The sequence below is a fragment of the Microcebus murinus genome, chromosome 23 (genome assembly GCF_040939455.1).
Source record: "Microcebus murinus isolate Inina chromosome 23, M.murinus_Inina_mat1.0, whole genome shotgun sequence".
Lineage (NCBI taxonomy): Eukaryota > Metazoa > Chordata > Mammalia > Primates > Cheirogaleidae > Microcebus > Microcebus murinus.
The window spans coordinates 30,453,609-30,480,401 of NC_134126.1; the positions used below are offsets into that span (position 1 = coordinate 30,453,609).

The window sequence follows — 26,793 nt, forward strand, 5'->3', positions numbered from 1 at the left end:
GCAGGAAAATCTGTGGAGAAATAGAGATGTCACACCTAAAAACAAGAGGAAATGCTGGCTTGAGGTTCAGGTTTGCAGAAGACCAAATGACCCACTGTTTTCTCTTCTTGGAGCTACCCGTCTTTGAATGTGGCTTAAGAGAGCAGGAAGACAGTAATAAGTACTTGATTAAAGACTACCACCACCTCACAGAACTCCTGGCTCATGATGAATCAGGTCAAAATCTATCACACATAAGATTAGTGGTAGACAGAGGGAGCAGTGAGCATTTTGGAAGGGATAGATCTTGGAAGAGAGAGAGAGTTAAAGGCTTCAGGTATCCCATTCTGGAACATTCCATGATGTTTAACATAGGCAACACAGACAAGAGCAAAGTCTAGAGAATGTCTTCCTAGCTTCAGAGAGTCAACAGAGTAACGGAGTTAATAGGCTCTTCTGCAATTCTTCTACCACAAATATCCATTAAAGATCACCTCTTCTCAATTCCTCACTCATTCCCTCCTTACCCCTTCCTTACCTCCTCAGGGAAGGCAATCTGTTCCAAATGTGGGAATAAGAAATGTTCCCCTGTAATGCACCCAGAAACTCCTATTGGAACAGAATCGAGCTCCCTGCCCTTGACCTTACCCTCAATGGAAATCAGGTCAGGGAGTATGGAGGTGGAGCAATCGAGGTGGAAAGAGTTTGGGAAATTTAATTAAACTGGTGTCCAGAAGAAGAGAAATGAAGGAATGGATAGATAGGAAGATGTGCAGGATAGATAGGAAGATTTGCAGGCAAGTACAGGGTAGCCCTGGCTGTGAGATGAAGAGCACCTTGCATACACTTCTATACACATGTGTGTCCCAAACATGAGAAATACATAGTTCTCTTTTGAGAGAAAAAAGTTGTTAAGCACCCCTAAGAATATATATCTAAGAACCCAAGGTTCAGAATTACTGGCTTTGGAAACTACACTTATTCAATGATAATGTTTTTCAATTGTAAGTTATAACTGCAAGAGAGAAATTTAATTTTTTGAAATTAGAAAAGCTTTTTAATATTACCATCGGATGAAACTTTTCTCAATACTGTGTGTATAAATTGCAGACATCTGAGCTTACCTCAAAAGATTGTGGATTGGGAAACAGCTCTACAAGTTCCCAAACCCAGCACCATGAAAGCTTTGCTATGGAAACTTATCATTATTGCAGCAGCGGTGGTGCTCCCAGTCTTCTACTTCATTGATGAAAACCCCTTTGATACTACAAGTTTCCTATCTTGGGTAAGTATCAGAAATTTGGGGTGGGGCAAACTTGAAATCCCTGGACTGAAAGGCATTATCTAAGTGTCTATTTATGTGAAATTGTCACGAATACCGTAGACAGTCAAGGAAAGACAAGAAAGCTTGAGGAATCAACATATCATTTTTCTCTGATGAAGATAGTAAGGGATGGTGGCACTCTGGAAGAAAGAGAATTCAGGGCTGGGAAGAAATAACACTTATTTAATGTTTCAGCAGAGTTGGTGCCTTCCTTATAGCAATTGATGAGATAGAAAATTTTCTTCTTGTTTTATGTTTCCCATTTTAGAAAATTTCCTTCGTTTTCAAAGTTATACATGTTCCTCCATTTTATGCATTAGGATCCTGAACCTCAGAGCAGCTGAGTCATTTCTCCAAGTCAAGAAAAATTCTAGGGAGCAGAGAAAATTTCACCAGAACCTAGAAAAAGCAAAGAAAAGAAGGGAGAGTGGGGAATGAATTTGGAAGGGTGGAATGCCACCAATGGGAAAGACTTTAGATTGGGGTCCTGGGATGGTATTACCTGGCCTTCTGTATCTTTCACACCTAACATGCTATGCCCTTCATGGGATTAGGTGTTGCATATCAGACTGTAATCATAGCGATAACTGTGGGTGAAGAATGGCATACACTGACATCATCTCATCCCCTGCATATAACCCCGGCTAGAGAAATACCCACTCCCTTTACCCCAGGATCCACAATCTATATAAAAATCCATAGGGTAGAACTTTTTCAGAAGATAAAGAAGAAACTCAAACTGAGCCTGAGCAACCTCCCGTGGTATCCTGGTAACTATTTCATTACATTATATAAAGGGGGATCCAACTAGCTATTATTTCCAAAGGGAATGAACTGTAGAGCTGAAATTCACCCTTTTCTTAGAGGGAAAAGAAGATGGTAGCTTGGCAGAGAGCCCGGATGCAGACCAGCTTTGTTAGAACAAGCCACCTCAAAACCTTCAAAACTATGCAGAGAAACTCAGAACTACTCAAAAATGTGAGCTCCCGTATCTTGATTGGAGCCCTTCCGATGGAAAAAAGTGAGTATCCACATGGGCTGTTGTAGATCATCCAGGTCAGGCAAGAGTAGAGAGGAAAGGCAGGTGGAAAGGAAAGGACACAGATGCCTGGGGGAAGAAGGCAGGCATGCAGGGGGATGAAGGAACAGGCCTATGGAATTAGGCTACAATTAATAGTAATTCTGAGTTCATTAATACCCTGTTCCATCTTCTGATGAAACTAGGAAGGTGATAGAAAAATACAGAAGGAAAGTGTGAGAAGGAGAAAGAAGTTGAGAGGTGGCAACACAGAGTCTTGAGAGCATGGTCTCCCTGGGTTCCGTGGAGGTCTAGAGACCTTCTAGTGCCTGGCCACTTAAGGCGTAGTCTGTGGACAGACACCAGCAACATCTGGGAGCTTGCTAGAAATACAGACCCCTAGGGCCACCCTAGGGGTGGCCTACAGAATCAGAATTTTCAGACCCCCAGGTGACTGGTGTGCACATTAAAGCCTGAGAAGTATACTTTAGCAGATCTGCAGCACGGGAGATGATTCTGGAGAGCAAAGCCAGGACTATGAAAGTTTCAGGTCACCAAAATTGGTTTTAGTGCTCTTTAGACTCTCCATATGCTGGAGACCCTGTCCTTCCATCCTTGGTGTGAGTTACCTTCACAGTCTTTAAAAACCTTCATTTGCAGCAGATCGTAAACTATTTGCACAGAATGCATTGTAAATATATATTGTATAGAGAGTAGAAAGTGAAAGTTCTTTTTCTCACCCATGTCTTTCCCCTCCCATAGAAGTGTGATGAGTACCCTTCCTGCGATCCACACATCCTTCTAGCATTTGCATGTATGCTATATCTGTGGGATTTAAAAAGATCGCTTTATATGTATTGCTCTGAGATTTTCTTTCTTCGTTCATTGATATGTATATGTCGGAGAATTTTCCCTTACCCCATTCTTTCTATAACTGCTGGCGATAACATAGTATGAATGTAAAAAAAATTATTTAATCATTCCTTACTGATGGGCACTCAGTTGTTTTAAATATTTTTCTATTATAACCAATGTCACAATTAATATATTTTTGCTCATATGTAAAAATATTTCTATGGGAAATACTCCTATACATGAAACTAATGGGTCAAAGGGCATATACACTTTAGATTTTGATTGATACCTCCACATTGTATAAAAAAAGCATACATAAGTTTTGGGGTGTCTATTTCCTCACAATCTTGCCAGTGCTATTGTTGTTTGTCAATTTAAAGGGCAGATAATATTTCTTATTATTTGGTGATATTTGTTGTTATTTGCTGTCCCTCATTATTAGTAACAGTTTGACTATATATATATATATATATATATATATATATATATATGTTTAAAGGTCATTTTTATTTTTGTTTTTATTATTTTTTGAGACAGGGTCTCACTTTGTTGCTCAGGCTAGAGTGAGTGCCGTGGTGTCAGCCTAGCTCACAGCAACCTCAAACTTCTGGGCTCAAGTGATCCTCCTGCCTCAGCCTCCCGAGTAGCTGGGACTACCACGCCCAGCTAATTTTTTCTATATATATTAGTTGGCCAATTAATTTCTTTCTATTTATAGTAGAGACGGGGTCTCGCTCTTGCTCAGGCTAGTTTCGAACGCCTGACCTCGAGCAATCCGCCCGCCTTGGCCTCCCAGAGTGCTAGGATTACAGACGTGAGCCACTGCGCCTGGCCCAGAGTCTATGCTTATCTTTTGTTCATGATTCTTTTGTCATATGGATATTTTTAGATCTTGTATAATCGAATCTGTCCATGATTTTTATGGCTTCTGGGTTCCATGTCTTGCTTAAGAGAAAAAACTTCCCTACTACAGGATTATTTCTGGCAAACTTTCACTATAAGTTCTTCTAATACTCTTGTGGTTTTGCTTTTTATGGTAGAAACAGTTTACACAGATGATATTTATTTTTAAGTAACATGTGAGCTAGATAATTAGCTTTATTTAAAATTGGATATCCTATGATCTCAGTACCATTTGCTAAATACTCCACCTCCCCAACACACACCCCCCACTGATAAGAAATGCTCCTGTTGTCATGGAAGCTCCCATGGGTTTATTTCTGGAAACCATTTTGTTCCATTGACTTTTTAAAATATTCCGGTACCAATTCCTTATGATTTGAGTTTCTTTTTTTTTTTTTTTTTTTTTTGAGGCAGAGTCTCACTTTGTTACCCAGGCTAGAATGAGTGCCATGGCGTCAGCCTAGCTCACAGCAACCTCAAACTCCTGGGCTCGAGCAATCCTGCTGCCTCAGCCTCCCGAGTAGCTGGGACTACAGGCATGTGCCACCATGCCCGGCTAATTTTTTTTTCTATATATATTAGTTGGCCAATTAATTTCTTTCTATTTATAGTAGAGACGGGGTCTCGCTCTTGGTCAGGCTGGTTTCGAACTCCTGACCTTGAGCAATCCACCCGCCTCGGCCTCCCAGAGTGCTAGGATTACAGGCGTGAGCCACCGCGCCCGGCCTGATTTGAGTTTCTGTTGCTTTATTGTACATGTTTTTAGATTAATCCTCCATCCCCTACTTATTATGGTACTCTTTCAAATTTTTGTCTAGTCTTTATTTTTTCTCTTCCAGATGAATTTTTTTTTTGTTTTGAGATGAATTTTTTAATTAGCTTACCAAACTCTATGAAAAAATACTCTTGATTGAGATTGCATCAAATTTATAGATATACTTGGAGTTAATTAATGCCTTTTTTTTTTTTTTTTTTTTTTTTTTGAGACAGAGTCTCGCTTTGTTGCCCAGGCTAGAGTGAGTGCCGTGGCGTCAGCCTAGCTCACAGCAACCTCAAACTCCTGGGCTCGAGTGATCCTTCTGCCTCAGCCTCCCGGGTAGCTGGGACTACAGGCATGCGCCACCATGCCCGGCTAATTTTTTTTTTTTTTATATATATATCAGTTGGCCAATTAATTTCTTTCTATTTATAGTAGAGACGGGGTCTCGCTCTTGCTCAGGCTGGTTTTGAACTCCTGACCTTGAGCAATCCGCCTGCCTCGGCCTCCCAAGAGCTAGGATTACAGGCGTGAGCCACAGCGCCCGGCCTAATTAATGCCTTTTAATACTGATCATACCATCCAAAAATGTGTTATATATCTACATGTATACAAGTCTTCTTTTATGAACTTCATTATAGCTTTGTTATTTTCTTTTGTAGGTCTTACAAAATTCTGGCTAAGTGTGTTCCTCTGTATGTTACAGTTCTTTTTTTTTTTTTTTTTTTTTTTTTTTTTGAGACAGAGTCTGGCTCTGTTGCCCAGGCTAGAGTACAGTTTTTTTTTTTGTTTGTTTGTTTTTTGAGACAGAGTCTCGCTTTTGTTGCCCAGGCTAGAGTGAGTGCCATGGCATCAGCCTAGCTCACAGCAACCTCAATCTCCTGGGCTCAGGCAATCCTTCTGCCTCAGCCTCCCAAGTAGCTGGGACTACAGGCATGCGCCACCATGCCCGGCTAATTTTTTCTATATATATATTAGTTGGCCAATTAATTTCTTTCTATTTATAGTAGAGACGGGGTCTCGCTCAGGCTCAGGCTGGTTTCGAACTCCTGACCTCGAGCAATCCGCCCGCCTCGGCCTCCCAGAGTGCTAGGATTACAGGCGTGAGCCACCGCGCCCAGCCTAGAGTACAGTTTTTAAACTTCATAAAAATGGTATAAAACTAACTGTATGGGTTTCTTCCAGGACTCGCTTTTTTCACTTCATGTTATGTTTGTGAGATTTCTTTCACTTCCTTTTCATTCCTTTTCACTTAATGTGATGTTTGTATTACTATGTATAAAACATTCAACCAAGTTGAATGAACCATCATAATATTTTGATCCATTCTCCTGTTGATAGACACTTAGGTTACTTCCAGTTTCTGCTATTTCCAAGAACATTGCTGTGAATATTCATGTACACAAGTCCTTATGAGCACGGGAGAAATCCTCTAGGGTATAATCCTAGTAGTAAAATTGCTAGCTTATAGGATATGTATATCTTCCACTTTCTTAGATTTCGCCAAACTGTGGCTTACCAAAACAAAAACAAAAAAGCACATGACCACAGTTATCACTCGTTCACTCTCTAATGCAAATTACGTTTTAAATATATCAACATGCTAAAGCTTTTTCAAGTGGCTTAGTTTATATTCCTGCCATCAAGATATGAAGTGCTGTTATTCTACATCTTTGCCACCTGTTAGTACCGTCCTATTTTTCAACTTCTGTAATTCTTTGGTTCTGATTTGCTCTTCTCTGACTACCAGTATGGTCGAACAGCTGTCTATTGGTCATTTACGCTTTCATGTGTCTTATCGGTCACTTATATTTTGTATTTCGTGGCATGCCAATTCATAAATTTTGTCTATTTTTCTAATGATTTGTTTGTACTTATGATATTTTTTAAATCTTCATTCCTCTAGTTATGACACATTTTTTATTCCTAATATTATTTGCATTTTCTCCCTTTTTAGCCATAAGTTTAGTTTACTAATATTTTCTAACAACCACCTTTTATTGATCTTCTGCATTTTTTACCCTATTATATTTAATTACATTTTGCTTTTATTTTCCTAATTCCACACTCTGCTCCCCTTATTTTTATTTTTGCCTTAGTTTTTTTAATTGTTTTTTCCAGATAATAAATGAAGAAATTCTTGACTTAGAATATCAGTGCATTGTAACTCTTAATGTATTAACAGATCTAGGCATTGAGCATCAAAGGCTGTTGACATCATATAAACAGACACAACCTGCCGTTATGTGCCTTCAAGTGGGAGAACACATCACCAACCCATGAGGCTTTTTTTTTCGAGACAGTCTCACTTTGTTGCCCAGGCTAGAGTGCCATGGCATCAACCTAGCTCACAGAAACCTCAAACTCTTGGGCTCAAGCAATCCTCCTGCCTCAGCCTCCCAAGTAGCTGGGACTACAGGCATGCACCACCATACCCGGATAATTTTTTCTCTATATATATTTTTTAGTTGGACAATTAATTTCTTTCTATTTTTAGTAGAGATGGGGTCTTGATCTTGCTCAGGCTGGTTTTGAACTTCTGACCTTGAGCGATCCTCCCGCCTCTGCCTCCCAGAGTGCTAGGATTACAGGTGTGAGCCACCACGCCCAGCCAACACATGAAGTATTTTTACCCCCAAATCTAACCTGAACTTGATCAAGTCCCCACATCCATATTTTCTACAAACTCTTTCAGATTCATATCAGCCTGTTCTTTTGCCAAACAATGTGATTTCCTCTCCGTTCTGAGTATTGATTTAACATATTTGACATTCTTCGATTCCTTGTTTCCTCTGGTAGCTTCTATTTCTGGAGTCATCTTCCATTATATTGATGATTCCTGTTTCAGATTTATATTTGAGGGTCTAAAGTGAACATTGACTTCTTTGTTCTAAATAGCCGTCCCCGTTTGCCTCTCTGTAAAAGTGATTATGGAAACCTGCCTCCATTTGATTGTAAGGAGTAGTGACACATGGGGTCAATGAGGGCTGTGGGTAGCTGATCTTCTGGGCAGAGTATCCCCCCATCCCTTCTAGTAAAGTCCTAAGTCATCTGAGGCATGTCCCCATTGATCTGCCTTAGATGTCTGCTGGCAGTCTCTTCATTTCTGAACTTGCTTCAGGGACCCATACGTAGAGCTTTATCCTAGAGGCAAAGGCCCTAGTTAACTCTGTGATCTCCTTTCCCAGCTCTGTTGCCCAGAGTCCTGGGCTTCGGTTCTGATGTTTCCTCCAGCCCCAGGACTTGCACCATGAGCTTTCCCCTGGCAGAACACCCACATTATCTAGACAAAAAGTTCTTAGGACTTTTTAGCCTGAGCGTGGATGCTGCACCACCAGCCCCTTGGTGGCCACTGGCTCGGTGGTTCTGGGAATGATTCTAGAATTAATTATCCAGATGACCATCCAGGGCCCACGCCTCTTCTTTGTATTTGGTGTCTTTGAACTTAGAATCTCTCCAAGGTTTTTTGTAGAAAGATGCACCTGTTCAGTTGTTTTCTCTTGTGTGTCTTTTGAACTGTAGATCCCTTTACTTATATTTCTCTACAAGCCCTATTCCATATTCTCTCTGTCTTCTGAATTCTTCACATACTATGGTTCTCTCAGGCCAGCACTTTCAGTAGAATGGGGGGGGGGAGGGGGAGGAGCCATAGATGCAAATGTTTGGTTTGTTACCTTAATGCATTTCCCTCATCATCGTTTTCAAAGGTAATAATTGTTTTCAAAAAAATTCTCAATTTGCGACCAGATATTAACTCCTAACATGGTTCACACTGAGTCCTGGGGGAGAGAAAATGTGAACTAGCCATAGGAATACATGAGGTTGGCATGCAGAAATACCTAAGAGACTATCGCAACCTCCCCCACAGCAAACACTTTCCCCAGTCCTCTAAGTTCATAAGGGTCCTCTTTTCTCCCCAATCCTAGAACTGCTGACCATAGGGATTTCCTCGGCGTGGCATCCCCAAGGGAGCAGCCACCTCCTGGACACCCTGCAATCTCTCTTCTCTGCTTCCTCCCCGGCCGAACGAAGACACTCCATTGTTCTGGTACAACTGGCAGATCCTGACCCCAGGTGGCTGGATGAAATGATCTCCAACATCTCAACTCTCTTTAAATCTTATGTCCAGGCCAGACAGCTCGTAGTGATCACTACTCCTCTCAACAGGTATCTTCCCTTGAAGGGCCTTACGAAACACTTCAATGACACCCCTGCCTATGTCGTCTTGCGCTCCAAGCAGAACATGAATTATGCCTTCCTCATGAACTTTGCCACCAACCACTCTGATTATTTCCTGACGATGGAAGATGACGTGAAGTGTGCCCCTGGATTTGTCACCCAGATCGCTTCCATCCTGTCTGCCTGGGAAAGGGAGCCTTGGGTGACTCTGGAGTTCTGTCAGCTGGGCTTCACCGGAAAACTCTTTCGTACCAGAGACCTCTCTGGCTTTGTTCGTTTCCTCCTCCTCTTCTACCAAGAAATGCCCTGCAACAACCTCCTCTCCCATTTCCGAGACATTCTCAGGCAGAAAAAAGCAATCCGGTTCTTCCCCTTCCTCTTCCAGCACATGGGCAAGTACTCTCCCTTTGGAGGCAGATTTGACATGCTCAAAGGTGAAGAATTTAAGGAAAATGACACTGGCTCTCCCAGCAACCCTGCTGCCACCCTTTACACGGATCTGAATGCTACCGATGGCTCTGTTCTCATGAATGCCTATAGCTTGGATGAGAGTTTCTTTTATACCAAAGAGGCTACGGCTGGAAGCCATCTGACTGTGCTTTTGAACATACCTGCTGTAGTGTTCCGAGTTCAAGTGCTGACGGGCTCTGAACTGAAGAAGGAGAATCAGTTGGAAGAGGGGCAAGTAGAACTGGGCTATGACTCTACTAATAGGATCAATGACTGTGATGACTATATTCTGCTGGGCCTCCTCATCAATGGCATCCTGGATAAACACGTATTATCTGAAGAGTCTGGGAAGAAGGTGAAATGTGTGAGAGTAGTGGTAACAGCCCCTCTGCCCTCTGGATTAATAGTCAGGCACATCAACCTCTGGATTAAGGAAACTGAGAAATACACACAGAAGCCATTGGAAGTTCTGGGTGTAGTCAGGTTGGAGTCTACAGAGGTAACAAAACATTAAAGTCTTAAAATTGGTCAGACACATCTCTTTGCTGGTTCCTTTCAAGGATTCTTAATACAGAAGAACACAGCATATTGAAAGGCAGAGGAAGGTAATATCCTCTTTGTGCTAGAGAGTCATGGGTGGGAGGAGGGGACTTCTTAAGACCTTCTCTGGTTTTCTGTCCAAAAGGGTCTACCATCCAAAATTCTTTCCTTGGATCAATAATACCAGACTTCTACAAAGGACAGGAACATGTGAGTAAGACTAACTGATGCTCATATCCCAAGATTCTAACAGTGCATGAAAGAATACAAAGGATCTTTCCACTAACCAGAAAGTAATACTTCCACCAGATAGTAAATTTAAAAAGTATTATATCCCAGGTTGGGGGATGATGGCACAGAGTAGAGCCCCCACTAGAGACCTAAAAGATACAGGGGTGGTGGTTTCTATCATATGTCTGTTTCATTCACTAGTCTGGTCCCTGCAGAAATGAGATAGACCCTGAAAAATGACCATAGACTGCCACAAACTCATCCAACTAGTAACCCTGATCACAGCTGCTGTGCAGACATGGTATCATTGCTAAAGGGTATTAATAAGCCCTTGGGCATATGCTATGCAGCCTTTGATTTGGCAAGTTCATTCTTCTCTATTCTGATCAGAAATGGTTCACGTTCATGTGAGATGATAATATTTACTCATGTTTCTGCCCTAGAACTATGTTAGCTTTCCTTCCCTCTGTCATAATATAGTCCAAAGAGATTTATACTGCCTGGACATCCCACAGAACATCCTATCAACCCATTACCCTGATGACATCCTGCTGCTTAGGCAGGACAAGCAAGAAGTGTCTTAGATGCTGGAGGCCTTCGTAAGCGGGTAAGAGATAAACTCTGCAAAGATTCAGGAACTTGTCACTTGACTAGAGTGTTTAGGGGTCCAGAGTAAAGGACAAACTGCAGCATTTTGCATCCTTTACCATGACAAAGGAAGCACAACGCTTTGTGGGCTTCCTTAGGTTTTGGAGGCAACACTTTCCATACCTAGGAATACTGTTCCAGCTCATTTGCTGGGTGACACTGAGAGTTGCCAGCTTAGATTGGGTCATGGGGCAAGAAAGGGCTTATAGCAGGTCCAGACCATAAGACAAGAGGCTTTGCCACTTGGGCCGTATGATCCAGCAGATGCTATGGTGTCAGAGATTATAGTGATGGGCAAAAATGCAGGGTAGAATTTATGACAAGCAGCAGTGGGAGAATCACAACACAGGCCCCTGGGGAATAGGGACATACAGGGATAGAAATAGGGATATATAGAAACGTGATTTATGATGGAGATGGCATTGCAGATGAGTGAGGAAAGCACTAGTTTCAAAAACATAGTTTTTCTAATACTCTAAGAGACTTTGAAATAGGAAGGGAACTTTTCAATTACAACTAAATTTCCTTTAACACTTCATGTAGTGCAGGTCAGCTGTGTTGTCATTCTCGAAGGAGATTTGTGCTCGATACAGTATTCTCTTTTTTTTTTTTTTTCAGCACTTTTAGGTTGTTGTTCCACTGCTTTTCAGCCTCTATTGTTTTTGATAAGATCTGTCTTTTCAATAGTTGTTATCTTGTATGTAATGTATTTTTTCCTCCGCTTTCAAGATTCTTCTCACCTGTAATCCAAGCACATTGGGAGCTCGAGGAAGGAGGATTGCTTTAGCCCAGGAGTTTGAGACCAGCCTGAGCAATATAGTGAGACCTAATCTCTACAAAAAATAGAAAAATTAGCCAGGCAACACCTGTAGTCCCAGCTAAGGCAGGAGGATCATTTGAGCCCAGGAGTTGGAGGTTACAGTGAGCCAGGGTGACACCACTGCACTCTAGCCTGGGCAACAGAGCAACACTCAAGAAAGAGAAAGGAAAGGAGAAAGAAAGGAGAAAGGGAAATTTCAGAGGCTCACTGGGCAGTCATAGGCCCAAGAGAGAAAAAGAGAGTTGAGGACCAATTTGTGGTGACTAAGGGTGCTCCAGGCAGCAGAGTATGGCAGCAGCCTGGGCAAGAGGTGTGGAATGGCAGTGCAGACACATCCTTGGGGCTTTATAACAGGTGAAGTGATCGTTCAAAATTCATCCTTTTTTATTTGATTCAAACTGACAGTTAATTTACAATTTATTTTATTTTATTTTATTTTTTTTGGTTTGAGATAAAAGACTGCAAAGCTGGTTTTGAAACCATATCCCCACCACACCCCAAAACAGGTCACCATGATGTGAGGCCAGGTAGGTGAGCAGCCCTCCATTCAGGGTGAACAATGGTTGTCAGGCGGGGCCTCCTGGGAGGGGTGACTAGTTTCAGCTACTTCAAAGGAGCCACTCTGGGACCCCATCCTTCATTAACATTTTTTCTCCCAGATTTCAGAGATGTTCCTGCTCTCTGGCCAGCCCTCAAGCCACATTTTCTGTTAGATGAAAAGATGTCAATGAATATAACACTCCAAACCTGGTGAAGACTCTCACATGATCAGAAATTTCTAGTCACTTCCAGGCTTCCATCTTTCTTACCGGTCTGGCACGGGGAAGATATACTAACAAGCATTTCCCTTCATCCTTCTGACTTGGTTTAAAACCTCATATATCTGCCTGACATCACCCTAAAAAGGATCAGACACAAAAGTAAGTGTGGAGCTAATAGACAAGACCCAGTTTACCAGCCAACAAAACCCAAAAGGAGTGTTCGGCATGAGTCTGAAGTTTGGGGAAGAATACAACAGCGAACCTTGCATTTGCTCTTCTTGGCAACACATCCTCTCTGGCGGGATCTCTACTCTAAGAATGGATAAATGAAGGTGGCTCCTCCAGTTTCACCTGGAAACCCAGGGAGCGGGGAAAGAAGGTACAGGCTGAACAGAATCAAACTCTTTGGCCTTTGTCATTCCTTAGATGAATACAAGCAGGGGAAAGAGTTGATCTGGGAGGGAAAAGGTTAAGGAGATAATTAGGCAGTGATGTCCAGGAAGAGAGATGGGGACAATGAAGTGGCAGGCTTCCAGGCAACAGGAAAATATCCCTATGCTCTCTGAGTGGGACGCAGCCAGGATCCGTAACCAGCTCACGTTTCTATGCAGAGTGGCTCCTGGCCCCAGCACCATGCACTGCAGCCTATGGAGATGTATCATAGTGGCCGTGTCCTTAGTCCTCCTGGGCTTCATCTTCCAAGAGAATAAAGAAGAGCATGTTGAGTACCGTGTATCAGTGGTGAGTACCAGAGATCAAAACTGGACCATTTGCCTACCCTTCTCTTCAGCAGGAGGGAAATTATCTCAATTATGTGAAACTAGTCCCATCATGAGGAGTTTCTAATAGGAGAAATATGTATGGGATTTGAAATATGTATGGGATTCGAACAGGGACAGAGATGAAGAGAGGGCATTCTAAGTGTGGAGAGGGCAATGCACACCCACCTCTAGAGGACCAGGCTGACTGGCAGGACCAGGAGACAATGACGACCACCTGGGTACTGGCCGCCTCCCAACCGGGGCCTGGCACGGGAGATCTTATTCTCCCCATTTCTCACATAAGGGATTTGAAGTAACTTCCCCAAGTGGACATAGTTTGCAAGGGAGAAGACCAAATCCCACACAGGTCGTGATAAAGGTTTGGAATCCACATTTTCACCCCAAACATCTTAGATCAGCTCGTGCCCAGCCCAGGGCAGGTGTGGGGAAGTGGTCCAGAAATGTATTCGCGGTCAGATCTGAGCAAAGGAAGGACTTTAGAATTGAGGCGCCGTGTGCGTGTTCCTTAAGGACAGGGCCGGGCGTTTGACTTCAGCGCATCTCAGAGAACCCAGCACAGGCCTAAGCTGAGTTAGAAGACATTAGCCAGACTGATAATGGTAGGAGAGATTAGGTGTGGGCCATGGTGGGGACAGGCAAACTCTGACTCTCCATAAGCCTAGGGCCTTCCCACAGACATCTCACCCACACCCGGGTCACCCCACCTCCCCGACTCGGGACTCATGGCTTCTGCCAGAAGCCGGTGTGTTCTCATGACCAGGTGGGGACAGCACTGAACTGAGCCCCGACACTCGGCCTCCCTGGTGACTGGGTGCTGGGGCTGGCCGGGCCCATCCTGAAAGGGGGATCTCCTCCTTAGTTGTCTCCAGAGAATCTGGGGCAAACCTCAGGGCTCACATGTATCTTATCCTCAGAAAGAAAAGAAGGAAGTAATTTGGAAGGCAGTTCAGGAACAAATCAGCTCTGAAAGAAAGAACCATCTGGAAACCTTCAAGGAGATGCAGCAGAGGGCTCCTTTACTCCAACATGCCAAGTACAGGTTCCTGGCGGGAGCCCCTCCCCAGCAAAAGAGTGAGTGCAAGGGTCGGGCTAGGAGAAGGCCAACAAGGGAGTTTAACAAGAAAAGGGAAGGAGGGGCCAGGGGCAGTGGCTCACACCTGTAATCCTAGCCCTCTGAGAGGCTGAGGCAGGAGGATTGCTCAAGGTCAGGAGCTAGGAGACCAGCATGAGCAAGAGTGAGACCCCGTCTCTACTATAAATAGAAATAAATTGAATGGCTAACTAAAAGCATATAGAAAAAAATTAGCCGGGCATGGTGGTGCATGCCTGCAGTCCCAGCTACTCGGGAGGCTGAGGCAGGAGGATCACTTGAGTCCAGGAGTTTGAGGTTGCTGTGAGCTAGGCTGACACCACAGCACTCTAGCGGGGGCAACAGAGTGAGACTCTGTCTCAAAAAATATAAAAAGAAGGAAAAGCAAAGGGAAGGGAGGGGGAGGGGAAATGACTGGCATCTGATGAGGAAAGAAGGGTGCACTGAGGGAGGGCCGTGCCATGGGATTTGGTGCGTGTTATGATCCTGAGTGCGTTTCCGCCACCTGGTCACCCCTCGAATGACCAACAGGATGAGAAGCCCTGGTGTCCCCTAGTGAAGCTCATTCATGGCAGACCCTCAGGGAGGGCAGGGCAGGATGGGAGAGGAGGCGTGGGAAACGGAGGCGCGCTCTTCCGTGGGGAAAAGCACTGGGCAGAGGGAAAAGAGCGTGGTGTGGACTGGGGGTCTCAGTGCACTAGACGGCCAGTCCCTTGGCTGTGCGTAGGTCCCTGGAGGTCCCTGGAGATCCTCTCGTCCAGGTCTGGTTGATCTGGGGTAGCTGAGATAACTCTGAAGGTCAAGGCCAGGCTAAGATAATTTGCCAAGCCAGCCAATTTCCCTTTGGTACCCTGTGGCCGTCCCCGTGAGAGAGCCTCGTCCCTCATAAAGCTTCCCCCAACAGCCTTTCAATGTATCGATCCAGGAATCCACTTCACAACTTCTGATCAGATTGATATTAACCCTTCAGTGGGACTGTACACTCCCAGGGAAATACATGTGACTTGTCACAGGTACTGGCATAAGGGAAGACCTGGGAGGAGAGCCCTAGGAACTGGTCACCGTCCTCAAGTGCTAAAGGTTCCCCTCTCTTCCCCCAGAACTGCTGACGGTGGGCATTTCCTCGATGCAGCCTCCTGGTGGCAGCCACCTCTTGGACACCCTGCGCTCCGTGTTTGAAGCGTCCTCGGAACCTGAGTGGAGGTCTATAGTGGTGCTGGTCCACCTGTCAGATCCTGACCCCGAGTGGCTCAACCAAACAGCCACCAATATTTCCAGGCTCTTTGCACCACACATTGAGGCCAGGGAGCTGCTGGTGATCCATGGGCTTCTCGGTGGCTCTCCTGTCCCAGGAAATCTGAGTGACACCAATCACACCTCACCCTGCGAAGCACTTTATTCCAAGCAGAAAGTAGACTATGCCCTCCTCATGAACTTCGCCAGCAGCCTCTCTGATTACTTTCTGTTGATGGAAGATCACGTCCACTGCAGCCCCAAATTTGTTTCTGCCATCTACTGGGCGTTATCGGCCTGGGAAGAGCTCCCTTGGGTGACCCTGGAGTTCTCCAGCCTGAACATGTCAGGGAAAGTTTTCCGCTCTAGTGACCTCTCCCGCCTGACCTCTTTCTTCCTCCTCTTCCTTAACACTCCTGCTCCCTTGCTTCTCTCTGAATTCCGTCTTCTCTTGGCCCAAGATGTTCCAATCCGTTTCACTCCCTCACTCTTTTCCCATGTGGGCGTGTCTTCTACAGTTGAGGACAGCTGCTTTCCTGTGGAGAAGGAGCAGGACTTTGATGAACCAGACAACCCCACTGCGACTGTCGTCACAGACATGGAAGTATTTTTGGATTTGATTTCACAATATGCCTATACTCTGAACCAGGAGGACTTCTCTACCCTGGATCTTTTAAAAGGCAATCACTTGACAGTGATTATGGACAGACCGCAGAAAGTCATCCGGATAGCGGTGCTGACCGGCTTGAATGAGGGAGAGAGATACCGCCTGCAGCAGGGGCAGGTAGAACTTGGCTACGATCCCATCGAAGAGCCCAAAGGCTGTGCTCACTATACCCTGCTAGGGCCGCTGGTGCAAGGGAATCTGGACCAGAGGGTATTCTCTGAAGAAGATTCTGAGAAGGTGAGTTGTATCCGGCTGTTGGTGTTAGCATCTCAAAAGGGTTGGGTACTGATCAGGCAGATCAGAGTCTGGACTCAGCCTGAGGAAGAGGAGAGTTAGAAGGCACAATGAGGATTCTGGAAGAATTGGGTCTTGGAGTGGGATCTACATGGTTGACAAGAAATAAATCTAGAAGTTGATCAAGGGTTGCTCATTCTTAGTAGGCTGGCACTATAATTTATTGTCCAAAGCAGCACACTTTTGAACGTGAAAGAAAATGCTATTAAAAATTACACTAAATAGATGTAAACCAGGACTGTCCTGGGCAAGACAAGATGTATGGTCACCCTAATTCTGAGTTTTCTAAGCTACTGACTATAGGTGACACAATCAAATGTGGGGCAAAGACAATATCCTTCTGGCTTCCAAGGGCCAGAGAGTGCAGTGAGTGAGAAAGAGTCACCACAAACTGCCTTGTTCTTGTCTACACACAAGTGTAACATCCTAGAATCTTTCTTTGAGGTAGTTATTTCTCTATCTAGAGTTGGGAACAGTCTTAATAGAACTATGGTCATGGGTACAGAACTGACTTTGACTCTAATTTGTAGATCCAAGCCTCCAAGGTTGAGAACTTGCTGGAGCAAAATTAGCTGACTTGGGTTTAAAGAATGAATGTGTCAAGTATCCATTAATCTCCTAGAACTGTGTGCAAATTTGGTGTAGGTTTATACATGCATTTTTTTCTAAGCAGAGGATACTTTACTTTCATCAGACCATTGAAATGTTCCATATCTTCTCCTAAAAAGTTAAGTATAGTTAGACCAGCAACTGTAAACTTCTTGAGGGAAGAAACAATATGTTACTTGCAGCAAAAATCTATTTCCATTGGGAAATAAGAAGATGGGATCATACATTCCTTCGTCTATCTAATCAGGAAATATTTGGGTGTGTACTTAATATTGAGTGCTTTTAAAGACAGTATGAATAATAAGATCAACCAAACATGGAGGACACCAGCAAGGGCTTGACAGAAAAAAATCAGGAAATGTGACACAGATGTCCATTCTCTCAAAATTGATGAGTAAAACTGATGAACTCCAATAAAAACAGAAATGAGGTTTTTTTGTAGTTTCCTTTGCTTTTGAAATTTTTCCTAAAGTTAAACTTACAGAAAAAAATTTGCATATAGCTAGTTGCCTCTCACTAGAATATTTATTCTCCCATTTCATTAGAAACAGAGTAATGGCCAGGTAGATATTCCAAAATCATGCTGGGCCCAGTGACTCACATCTGTCATCCTAGCACTCTGGGAGGCTGAGGCAGGAGGATCCCTTGAGCCCAGGAGTTTGAGGTTATAGTGTGCTGTGACCATGCCACTGCCCTCATGCCCAGGCAACAAAGTGAGACCTTGTCTCCAAAAAAATAAATAAATGAGAAAATTGAGCCTTGGATTTAAACAGCATTGTGGATTTTACAAAATTATACAATGAGCTGAGAGGCAAAGAAGTTACAAGGATATGCAAAGCAATGACTATAGGGATGGACTGAATGAAATCTGTGCGAGCCTAGGAGAAACGACATGAAGGGGGTGAGGTGTGGTAAAAGGTGGACGCAGCTCAATGTGTGGGTCGGGACCTGGTGTCAGTGATATCTTATCCAAGACAAGAGGGGCCCAGATGACCTTGCATGTTTGTCAGCAACCTTACCCAAGTACCTGAGGAAATTTCCACACTGAAAGCAATCCAGAAACTACAGAAATATAGCTATTACAAAAAGCAGAATAAAACAAAAAAAAATATGGCAAAACAACCCCAAACTTCCCCGGGAACCTCTCTCCACGTCACTGGCATTTTCTAGAGTGACCGTGGGGTTTGTAAATATCACTGGGCTTAAGAATGAGGATTGGAAGGCAGAGTGCATGAATTCAAAACACAGCTCTAACTCTGGGGCAAGTTATTTTGAACCCTCTGGGCCTTAATTTCCTCATCTCCAATATGGGAATAAAAACAGTTCTTTGTAATGGAGTTGCGAGGATTAAATGGTTTAATTCCTGAAAGACATTTAAAACAGTGCAGGCAGGTATGAAGGGCCTGTTTTTATTACCGACTATTATCATTATCATTATTATTTAGAGGATTAACTACTAATTCTTTGCAAGAATACAAGCTAACCATTATTATATCTGCTAGCTCCTTTGCTGCCAGCCATCCTACACTCTACTTATCCCCCACCCCGAACACCATTTCTCCCTTTATTCTTTGACGAGTCACAATGTTCGAAGGGGCATGAAGAACTTGGACTTGATTCAGACCATCATCCTTAGCAAAGACTGATCAAGGCACAGCAACACTCACAAAGGAATAGTGGGTAGGAAAGCAAAGATTAAAGAAATAATTGGAAAAAAAGAGAGAGAAAGAAAGAATTGATCTCAGTAATTTTCAGGATTCTTTTTGTGCCCATGGAAGACACTAATCCTCTCCATCTTCCAGAATCTGGGACAGTAAGATCTCTGAGGTCATGTGGTCCAATCTCCAACTCAAGACAGCAGCTCTGTCCCAGTACTCCTACAGCATCCATATTCATTTACTGAGACCAACAGTTAAAATTTCCAGGATAAGACAGACTGGGCTTATCTCAAACATTCTGACTTGTGGTTCCCAGTCATACACACATGCTAGTTAAAGTGTGCCACTTTGGGGTTCAGAAGACACATCACTGAGAGAGGTCCGGGTTATACACTCCCTTTGTTCCATACCTCTCCTTCTCTTGCTATTCATCTAGCCATTAGAGGGAGGGGGGCCTAGAATCTCTCCCACCAGAGCTCAGCAGTGACAAGGATCAGTAGTGTGGCTTCTTAACTAAGCCAGTAGTAGGAGTGTCAGAAGCACTGGAACATAATCTCTGTCTCACAGAACAGGAAAGAGGAAGGCTCCCTCCCTTCCCCTTTTCAACCCTCTCTGCATGGACTGGCACTTTACCCCACCCTGGCACACCTTGACTTCCCTAAAGACAGTACAGGCTGCTTCAAAAATTCAGAGGAAGAAGTGCCCAGGTCTGAGTGACATTTTCAGCCAGCCTAGAAGAAAAGGAAAATAAAGTATCTTTCGGATCATCCACAGCAGCAGTCCCCAACCTTTTTGGCACCAGGAACTGATTTCATGAAAGACAATTTTTCAACGGGGGGATGGTTTCAGGATGATTCAAGTACATTATATTCATCGTGCAGCCAAGCCTCTCTGCTAATGATAACCTGTACTTGCAGCCGCTCCCCAGCGCCAGCATCACCCCTCAGCTCCACCTCAGATCATCAGGCATGAGATTCCGGTAGGGAGCGTGCAACCTATTAATAGATCCCTCGCATGTGTAGTTTACAGTAGGGTTCTTGCTCCTATGAGAATCTCATAACGCCGCTGATCTGACAGGAGGCGGTGATGCGAGCTATGGGGAACGGCTGTAAATACAGATGTAAACACAGGCTTCACTTGCAGCCTGCTGCTCACCTCCTGCTGTATGGCCCTGTTCAATCTGGGGCCCGGGGTTTGGGGACTGCTGATTGACAGAGTTTACCAACTACAACTGAAAACTGGGGCTCCAGTGTCCCTGCTGCCTAGATAGTATTAGTTTAAGATGTTGACAATCATCACATCTGTGGAGATCTCATCTATCACTGTACAGCAAAGAACAAATGTCATTCTTGTTGGGAAACTCGTGCATGAGTAAGTATGGTCATCCTGGCAAATTTGTGGTTCCAGTGGCTCACCGTATCTGTTCCTGACTCTTCCTGTCCCATGCTTCTGCTGCCAGCAGAGCTCAAGTCCTAAAACCCTAACTGAGCCTCTGTGCTCTTTTACTGTTATTGTTGTTGTTTTCTAGAGATGAGGTCTCACTATGATGCCCAGGTTTGTCTTGAACTCCTGGCTTCAAGCAATCCTCCCACCCTGGCCTCCAAAGTGTTGGGATTACAGGTGTAAGCCACCGTGCCTGTCCAAAGCCCAGGTTTTTGACCCCGAGGGCATGAGAACCCAGATCAGGACGTGACGTTTGACTTGAACCCAAAGGAAGCAGAGATCCTGATGGCCTGGCATTGTGAACAAAACCAGTCTTTTATCAAGAGAGACAGGAGATGAAGTTGCCATGCATCTGTTCATTCCTGAAAGAGACTTTGCCAGGCTGTTTAATTCTCTTGCTGCAATACATTCTGTTGAAAACCTAAGATGACTGCACAAATAATTAATTTCAGGCCCTCCTCCTGCTCTACTTTGAGCCTGTCTCTGGCTCAACCTTACAGTCTCTGCTTAGCATTGGCAGACTCAGATTTCCAAGCCCCCAATTCAGCATGGTTTCTGAGTTAGACAGAACGCCCAACCCGTTCGGGGATACGCGGGTCGAAGTGGCAGGGACCAGAAGGGCGGGAAGGAAGAGTTGGAGCTGAGGTCTTAAAAGATCCTGGATAAGCACTGGAGGTCCTGGGCCCATTGGGCCTTCAAGTTGCACAGGCAACGGTGCGGTGCAGCGGCGGCCGGCCCCGCCTCCTTCCAGGCCCCGCCCCGGCCCCGCCTCGGACGGCCCCGCCTCCTTCTAGGCCCCGCCTCCGTCCAGGCCCCGCCTCCTTCCAGGCCCCGCCCCGGCCCCGCCTCGGACGGCCCCGCCTCCTTCCAGGCCCCGCCTCTTCCAGGCTCCGCCCCGGCCCCGCCTCGGACGGCCCCGCCTCCTTCCAGGCCCCGCCCCCAGGCCCGCCCCGCGGCGCATTGTGGGATCTGTCAGACCGTCGGGTGGTGGAGGACGGCGCGCTCCGTCATGGGAGTCCAGCCGGTGAGACCCTCATTCCACGTCCCGCAGCGGGGCCCGCCCCGGCTGGTTCCGGGCGCTCAGCTCCAGACCAGGGGCTCTCCCCCGGGCCCGCCCCGCGGGCTCTGCGCGCGCCCTGGGCGCTGGGGTCCCGGCGCCGCGTCCGTCTGGGGACCCCGCTCAGGTTACCCCTCTGCCCTTGCCGCGCCTCGGCGCTGCAGCTCGGGGCGGCGGGCGCTGGGGCGGCGGGGCGGTCCCCGGGCGCTTCCCCGGCGTGCGGTCACGCTGCCGCCTCTGCCCGCAGAGCTCGGCCCTGCTGGCCTCCCTGGGCGTGGGGCTGCTCACTCTGCTCGGCCTGGCTCTGGGCTCCTACTTGCTTCGGAGGTCCCGCCGGCCGCAGGTCACTCTCCTGGACCCCAATGAAAAGTACCTGCTGCGACTGCTAGACAAGACGGTAAGTTGTGGAAGAAGGGGCCGGGGACCAGGAGGGGACTAGAGTTCTCCTGAGGAAGGGGACAGCATCCAGGGCCGTTGGGGTGACCCAAGGGACGTGGCGGCCAGCCGCGCTCGGTGAAACACTCGTGTCATCCATCCTCCAGACCGTGAGCCACAACACCAAGAGGTTCCGCTTTGCCCTGCCCACCGCCCACCACATTCTGGGGCTGCCTGTGGGTAAGGAAAGTGTGGAGTGGGCTCCTTCCCCTGGTGTGCAAAAAGGGTGGCTCCCCCTCTGGGGTCTCGTGAAACACAGCACTTCAGTCTGTTGCCTGCACACACGATTCCCCTTCCCCCACTTGGCTCTGGATCCTCCAGGCTGTGAAGTGCCCATGGCTCCTCTAGGGCGTGGCTTCTGTGCCCCCCCCCCACCCATCTTTAACACTCAACTGTCTTCCCTCTTTCCTGCAGGATTTGCTCTTAGTTCCCCCTGAGCAAACACTAACCTTTTCCCATGGCCCAGCCCCTGACTCACTTGCTGCTGCCCAGGCCCTGGCAGTCATTGATGGGAGTTTCTCCAGTGGGGGGCTTGTGAGAGAGCCAACCCAGGGCTCAAAGGGGTGAGTGGTCCCTGCCTGGTCGCTCCGTAGAACCACAGCAGGAAGCAAGACATCGTGTTCTCTCAAACGTCTCTGAGTATTTTCAGGGCTGACAGGGTTGCAGCACATCCACAGGCAGCACTTACGCAGCTCTGCGCTCGGTCCGCAGGCAAACATATCTACCTCTCTGCCCGAATTGATGGCAGCCTGGTCATCAGGCCATACACTCCGGTCACCAGTGATGAGGATCAAGGCTACGTGGATCTTGTCATCAAGGTAAGGGGGTAAGAAAGAACCAGAAGGGCTGCTTACCCCACTCTTTCTGGGATTTGTAGAAACTTCCAAGATTTGTTTGATAGCAGGAGATCACACGTCTTTGTGGATATGAGGAAAGTATGTGGACTAGGAAAAGACAGAACATGTGTCCCTGTATCTTTCCTAGCCTCAGGGAGGTTCCGTCAACATGGGGCTCAGAAACCAGTGACATTCCAGATAAGGTCGTTATCTTTCTGTCTTATCAGATCTACCTAAAGGGCGTGCACCCCAAATTTCCTGAAGGAGGCAAGATGTCTCAGTACCTGAATAGCCTGAAGATTGGGGACGTGGTGGAGTTTCGGGGGCCAAGTGGGTTGCTCACTTACGCTGGGAAAGGTAATGACCTGTCTTCCTGAGCCCGTCTCCCACTTCTCCAGTTCCCGAAGTCCTCTTGGCACAGTATGGCTGTGTGTGTCCGTGTGCGTAAGGGCCAGGGCCGCCATTCCATCTAAACATAACACTAGCACTACAGAAAGGTGTATTTCTCAGCCCCATCTGCCACAGGGAACAGTTCCCTTTCCCTATCCACGTGAATTCTTATGCCGTGACAGCTGTAGAGATTACTAAAGTAAACACATGCCTCTCGCCCCCCTCCCCAAAAGGTTCACCCCTCTGGCTGCGCTGTGGAGAGAGCCAGAGATAGCTTTCAGCCCTTCCCAGGGGAACAGCTGAGTGCATTAGCAAGCCCCCAGCGCTGCTGCGTGACTCTCGGGAAAATAGAGTCACACCTGGCCCCATGCCTGTCGCCCTCACCAGGGAGTGACCCTTTGCCAGAGACAACTGATATGTACTGTGTGGCCCTGAACTGACTGGTACACACATAGCCCTGGCCCCATTGTCCCCTGAGTGTATTATTGTCTTAGCTGGCTCAACTCAAGCTTCCACCCAAGTTCTAGTATCAGATTTCAGAGCAGCTGCTAAACTGGGCTTGGGCATATTTTCAATTCTGCATTTGTTTTCTTCGTTCTCCATGTTGACTTTGTTCTTCTACCCTTCTCTTCACTTGACTTCTCAGGACAGTTCAACATTCAGCCCAATAAGAAATCTCCACCAGAACCCCGAGTGGCGAAGAAACTGGGAATGATTGCCGGCGGAACAGGTGCATTACGTTGAGGGACCACGCTCTCCTACCCACTGTTGATGGTTGCCATGCAAACTCCTGAGTGACCCCCAGAAGATTTGATAATAATAGCCAAGCTATTCTTCAGGGGATTCCTAGCAACGCCTAGAGATCCCCAGTATCTGAAAAACAAAATCAGAAGCAGGTAGAAACCCAAAAAAATTTTTAGCTGATAGAACGAGAGAAACAAATCAAGTGGACTCTCTCCTCATTGAATGGATCTAATAATTTTTAGGTGAGAGTAGACAGAAGCAGCTAGCAATGACTAGTCAGGAAGAAAGAAAGTTAACACTGGACACTACTAGGTATTTAGACACTGTATAGTCTAATATTGGGCACTGTGTAGTCTAATATACTACTGTGTATTAGACATAAAATAGATGCTTATATATGTATCTGTCAAGTAGGTAATAGCCTTTCCCTTTCACAAATGAGAGAATGGACGTTCAGAGAGGTTAAATATTTTCCACCTGGTTATTTAGTTGGTAATGGCCAGAAACAGGATTAATGCCTGGCTCTGCCTGATTCCAAAGTACATGCACTTAACATCTGCAGGTAGAGTGTTCCAGACCCTCGTCATTGAATCAGGAGGTACTTGTAGCCATCTATGACTTTTTTTTTTTTTTTTTTGAGACAGAGTCTCCCTCTGTTGCCCGGGCTAGAGTGCCGTGGCATCAGCCTAGCTCATAGCAACCTCAAACTCCTGGGCTCAAGCGATCCTCCTGCCTCAGCCTCCCTAGCAGCTGGGACTACAGGCACATGCCACCAAACCTGGCTAATTTTTTCTATATATTTTTAGTTGGCCAATTAATTTCTTTCTATTTTTCAGTAGAGATGGGGTCTCACTCTTGCTCAGGCTGGTTTTGAACTCTGGACCTTGAGCGATCCTTCCACCTCAGCCTCCCAGAGTGCTAGGATTACAGGTGTGAGCCACCACACCTGGTCCATCTATGACATTTGAGTAATGGGCTCCCGTGGACTGTCAGAGGAAGGGTCTCAGATTGGTTCTTTAGATGAAGTTCCACAATACTAATTTACATGAATATTGACGGCATCCAGAAATGTAGGTGCTGGTGCATATGCAGGAGGAGTGGAGAGGATTAGGATAGTAAAGGAAAATAGAGTGGGGTGCTGAATGAGTAGAATAAAGATGGAAGGGTAAGCCAAGGAGCCAGGACAGGGCAGAAGGTGTGGCCACCACCTCATCTCACTATGGGGTATCTTCATGCAGGAATCACCCCAATGCTACAGCTGATCCAAGCCATCCTGAAAGTCCCTGAAGATCCAACCCAATGTTTTCTGCTTTTTGCCAATCAGGTTTGTTTGCTTTCCTCAGTCCTGGGACTTCAAAGTTACTGTATGGGAAGGGCTGAGAGTTGTGGTAGCAATGGGCAGAACTGGCCCGGTGCCTGTTTTAGCCTCTGCCCAAGGTCCCCTCTGCAAAGTGCAAGACCCTCTACTACAAGGAGGGAAAAGAACAGAGCATTGAGGTCAATTCCTTCCTTAGCCCCCAAGGAAAGAAGAGTTCATTTAAGGCATCTAGTCTTGAGCATAGAAACTTGGACCTTCTTGGTTAAATAATCCATATTTTATTCCTTCCAAATATGCAAAGACTGTTCCCCTCTTCCAACCCTCATCCTAACTCCCTAAAAGCATTACAAGTCTTGCTGATTCCCTAGAACTTTAGAAATCTTTACATTTTTTTTTTCTGTCTTGGTAGTAAAATTGTTACAGCAAAAAACTTTTTTATGTGGGCCTAAAGACTTCCCTTCCCCTTTGCATTTCAGACTGAAAAGGACATCATCTTGCGGGAGGACTTGGAGGAACTGCAGGCCCGACACCCTACTCGCTTTAAGCTCTGGTTCACGCTGGATCATCCCCCAGCAGGTATCCTCCCCATTTCTGGACATCCCACTATCCCCTCTTCATCAAAAGCACGGCCTTGCCCCTCTGTGAGTTCTGGTTTCGGTGACATCAACCCTCCCTGACACTGCCAAACTCCCCTGTCCTAGTACCCAGACAGAGCAGTCTCCTGGTCCCTATCGTTCGGGCTCCTGTGTACCACGCGGGTCTCGGGGTGGTTGGCTGTGATGCTGAGGCTCTGCCTGATGCAGGCTGAGTGTCCCCATCCAGCTGCTGCCACAACTTGATACCTTCTCAGCCTTTCAGGGCCTTCCCCAAGGCCCATCCTCATGGCACCACACCCCCTTGCTGGCATGTTTCTGGAATTTTAGTTCTCTCCTCTCCCCTATACTTCAGATTGGGCCTACAGCAAGGGCTTTGTGACTGCCGACCTGATCCGGGAGCACCTGCCCGCCCCAGGAGATGATGTGCTGCTGCTGCTCTGTGGGCCACCCCCAATGGTGCAGCTGGCCTGCCATCCCAACCTGGACAAACTGGGCTACTCACAAAAGATGCGATTTACATACTGAGCATCCCCCAGCTTCCCTGGTCCCAGTCCCTACAATGGTCTCCAGGCAGTACTCAAGCACTATAAGCTCTAGATTCCTTTCCTGAGGGTATCCGCCTTTTGCGGCTCACTCTGGAGCTGAAATCTGGAGGGTACCTGCGAGAACAACATTCCTATGGCCATAGAAGAAGCCAAGACTGAGTCATTCTTTAGAAGGCCCCCCAATTCGCTTTGGGATAGAAGATCCAGGTGAGGCTCGTGAAGCTGTGTCTTCCACGGGGTAAGAAAAGAAGAAGGGGGGGTAAGAAAAGAAGAAGGGAGCAGGTATGTTTGCTCCAAGACTCGTTCCTTGATAGCATCACACGCTCACCTTCTTTGTGTCTGTGATGAAAGGAACAGCCTATGCAATGGGTTTTATTTAATATTCAGTGATTAACTTATGGGCAAATTCTATATATGTGAGTGTGAGTTGAGTGGACTTCTAGAGGTAGTCTTACAGAGGGGGCAGGAAAGGAGGAAATGGTTTCTTCAGATCTCCAGACCTCAGAGAAAGGAATCTGAACTATATATCCGTGTGTCTGTATCTCTCAGTGCCCAGGCTAGAGAGAGATGGCTACCAGTAATCTAAGGCTGGAACCTCTGGCTATGCAAATAAATGGAGTTGCCGCTGCTG

At 46.2% G+C, this 26,793-nt stretch overlaps 3 protein-coding genes across 3 annotated transcripts; all 3 read left to right on the forward strand.

The window, feature by feature from the left end:
* Positions 1-954: 954 nt before the first annotated feature.
* Positions 955-12,046, forward strand: LOC142863848 (alpha-1,6-mannosyl-glycoprotein 4-beta-N-acetylglucosaminyltransferase-like). The gene is made up of 3 exons (XM_075996948.1): positions 955-1,264; positions 2,168-2,324; positions 8,763-12,046. The coding sequence occupies exons 1-3, from the start codon at positions 1,157-1,159 to the stop codon at positions 9,977-9,979; spliced, it is 1,482 nt and encodes a 493-aa protein (XP_075853063.1). The 5' UTR covers positions 955-1,156; the 3' UTR covers positions 9,980-12,046.
* Positions 12,047-12,183: 137 nt separating this feature from the next.
* Positions 12,184-16,648, forward strand: LOC105860062 (alpha-1,3-mannosyl-glycoprotein 4-beta-N-acetylglucosaminyltransferase-like protein MGAT4E). The gene is made up of 4 exons (XM_012744459.3): positions 12,184-12,844; positions 13,077-13,206; positions 14,162-14,318; positions 15,438-16,648. Exons 1-4 carry the CDS (start codon positions 12,792-12,794, stop codon positions 16,571-16,573), a joined length of 1,476 nt encoding a protein of 491 aa, XP_012599913.3. The 5' UTR covers positions 12,184-12,791; the 3' UTR covers positions 16,574-16,648.
* A 4,517-nt stretch (positions 16,649-21,165) lies between these two features.
* Positions 21,166-26,789, forward strand: CYB5R1 (cytochrome b5 reductase 1). Its single transcript, XM_012744368.3, has 9 exons — positions 21,166-21,265; positions 21,546-21,695; positions 21,841-21,913; positions 22,445-22,551; positions 22,797-22,926; positions 23,606-23,689; positions 24,942-25,027; positions 25,498-25,597; positions 25,970-26,789. The coding sequence occupies exons 1-9, from the start codon at positions 21,251-21,253 to the stop codon at positions 26,140-26,142; spliced, it is 918 nt and encodes a 305-aa protein (XP_012599822.2). The 5' UTR covers positions 21,166-21,250; the 3' UTR covers positions 26,143-26,789.
* Positions 26,790-26,793: the final 4 nt, after the last annotated feature.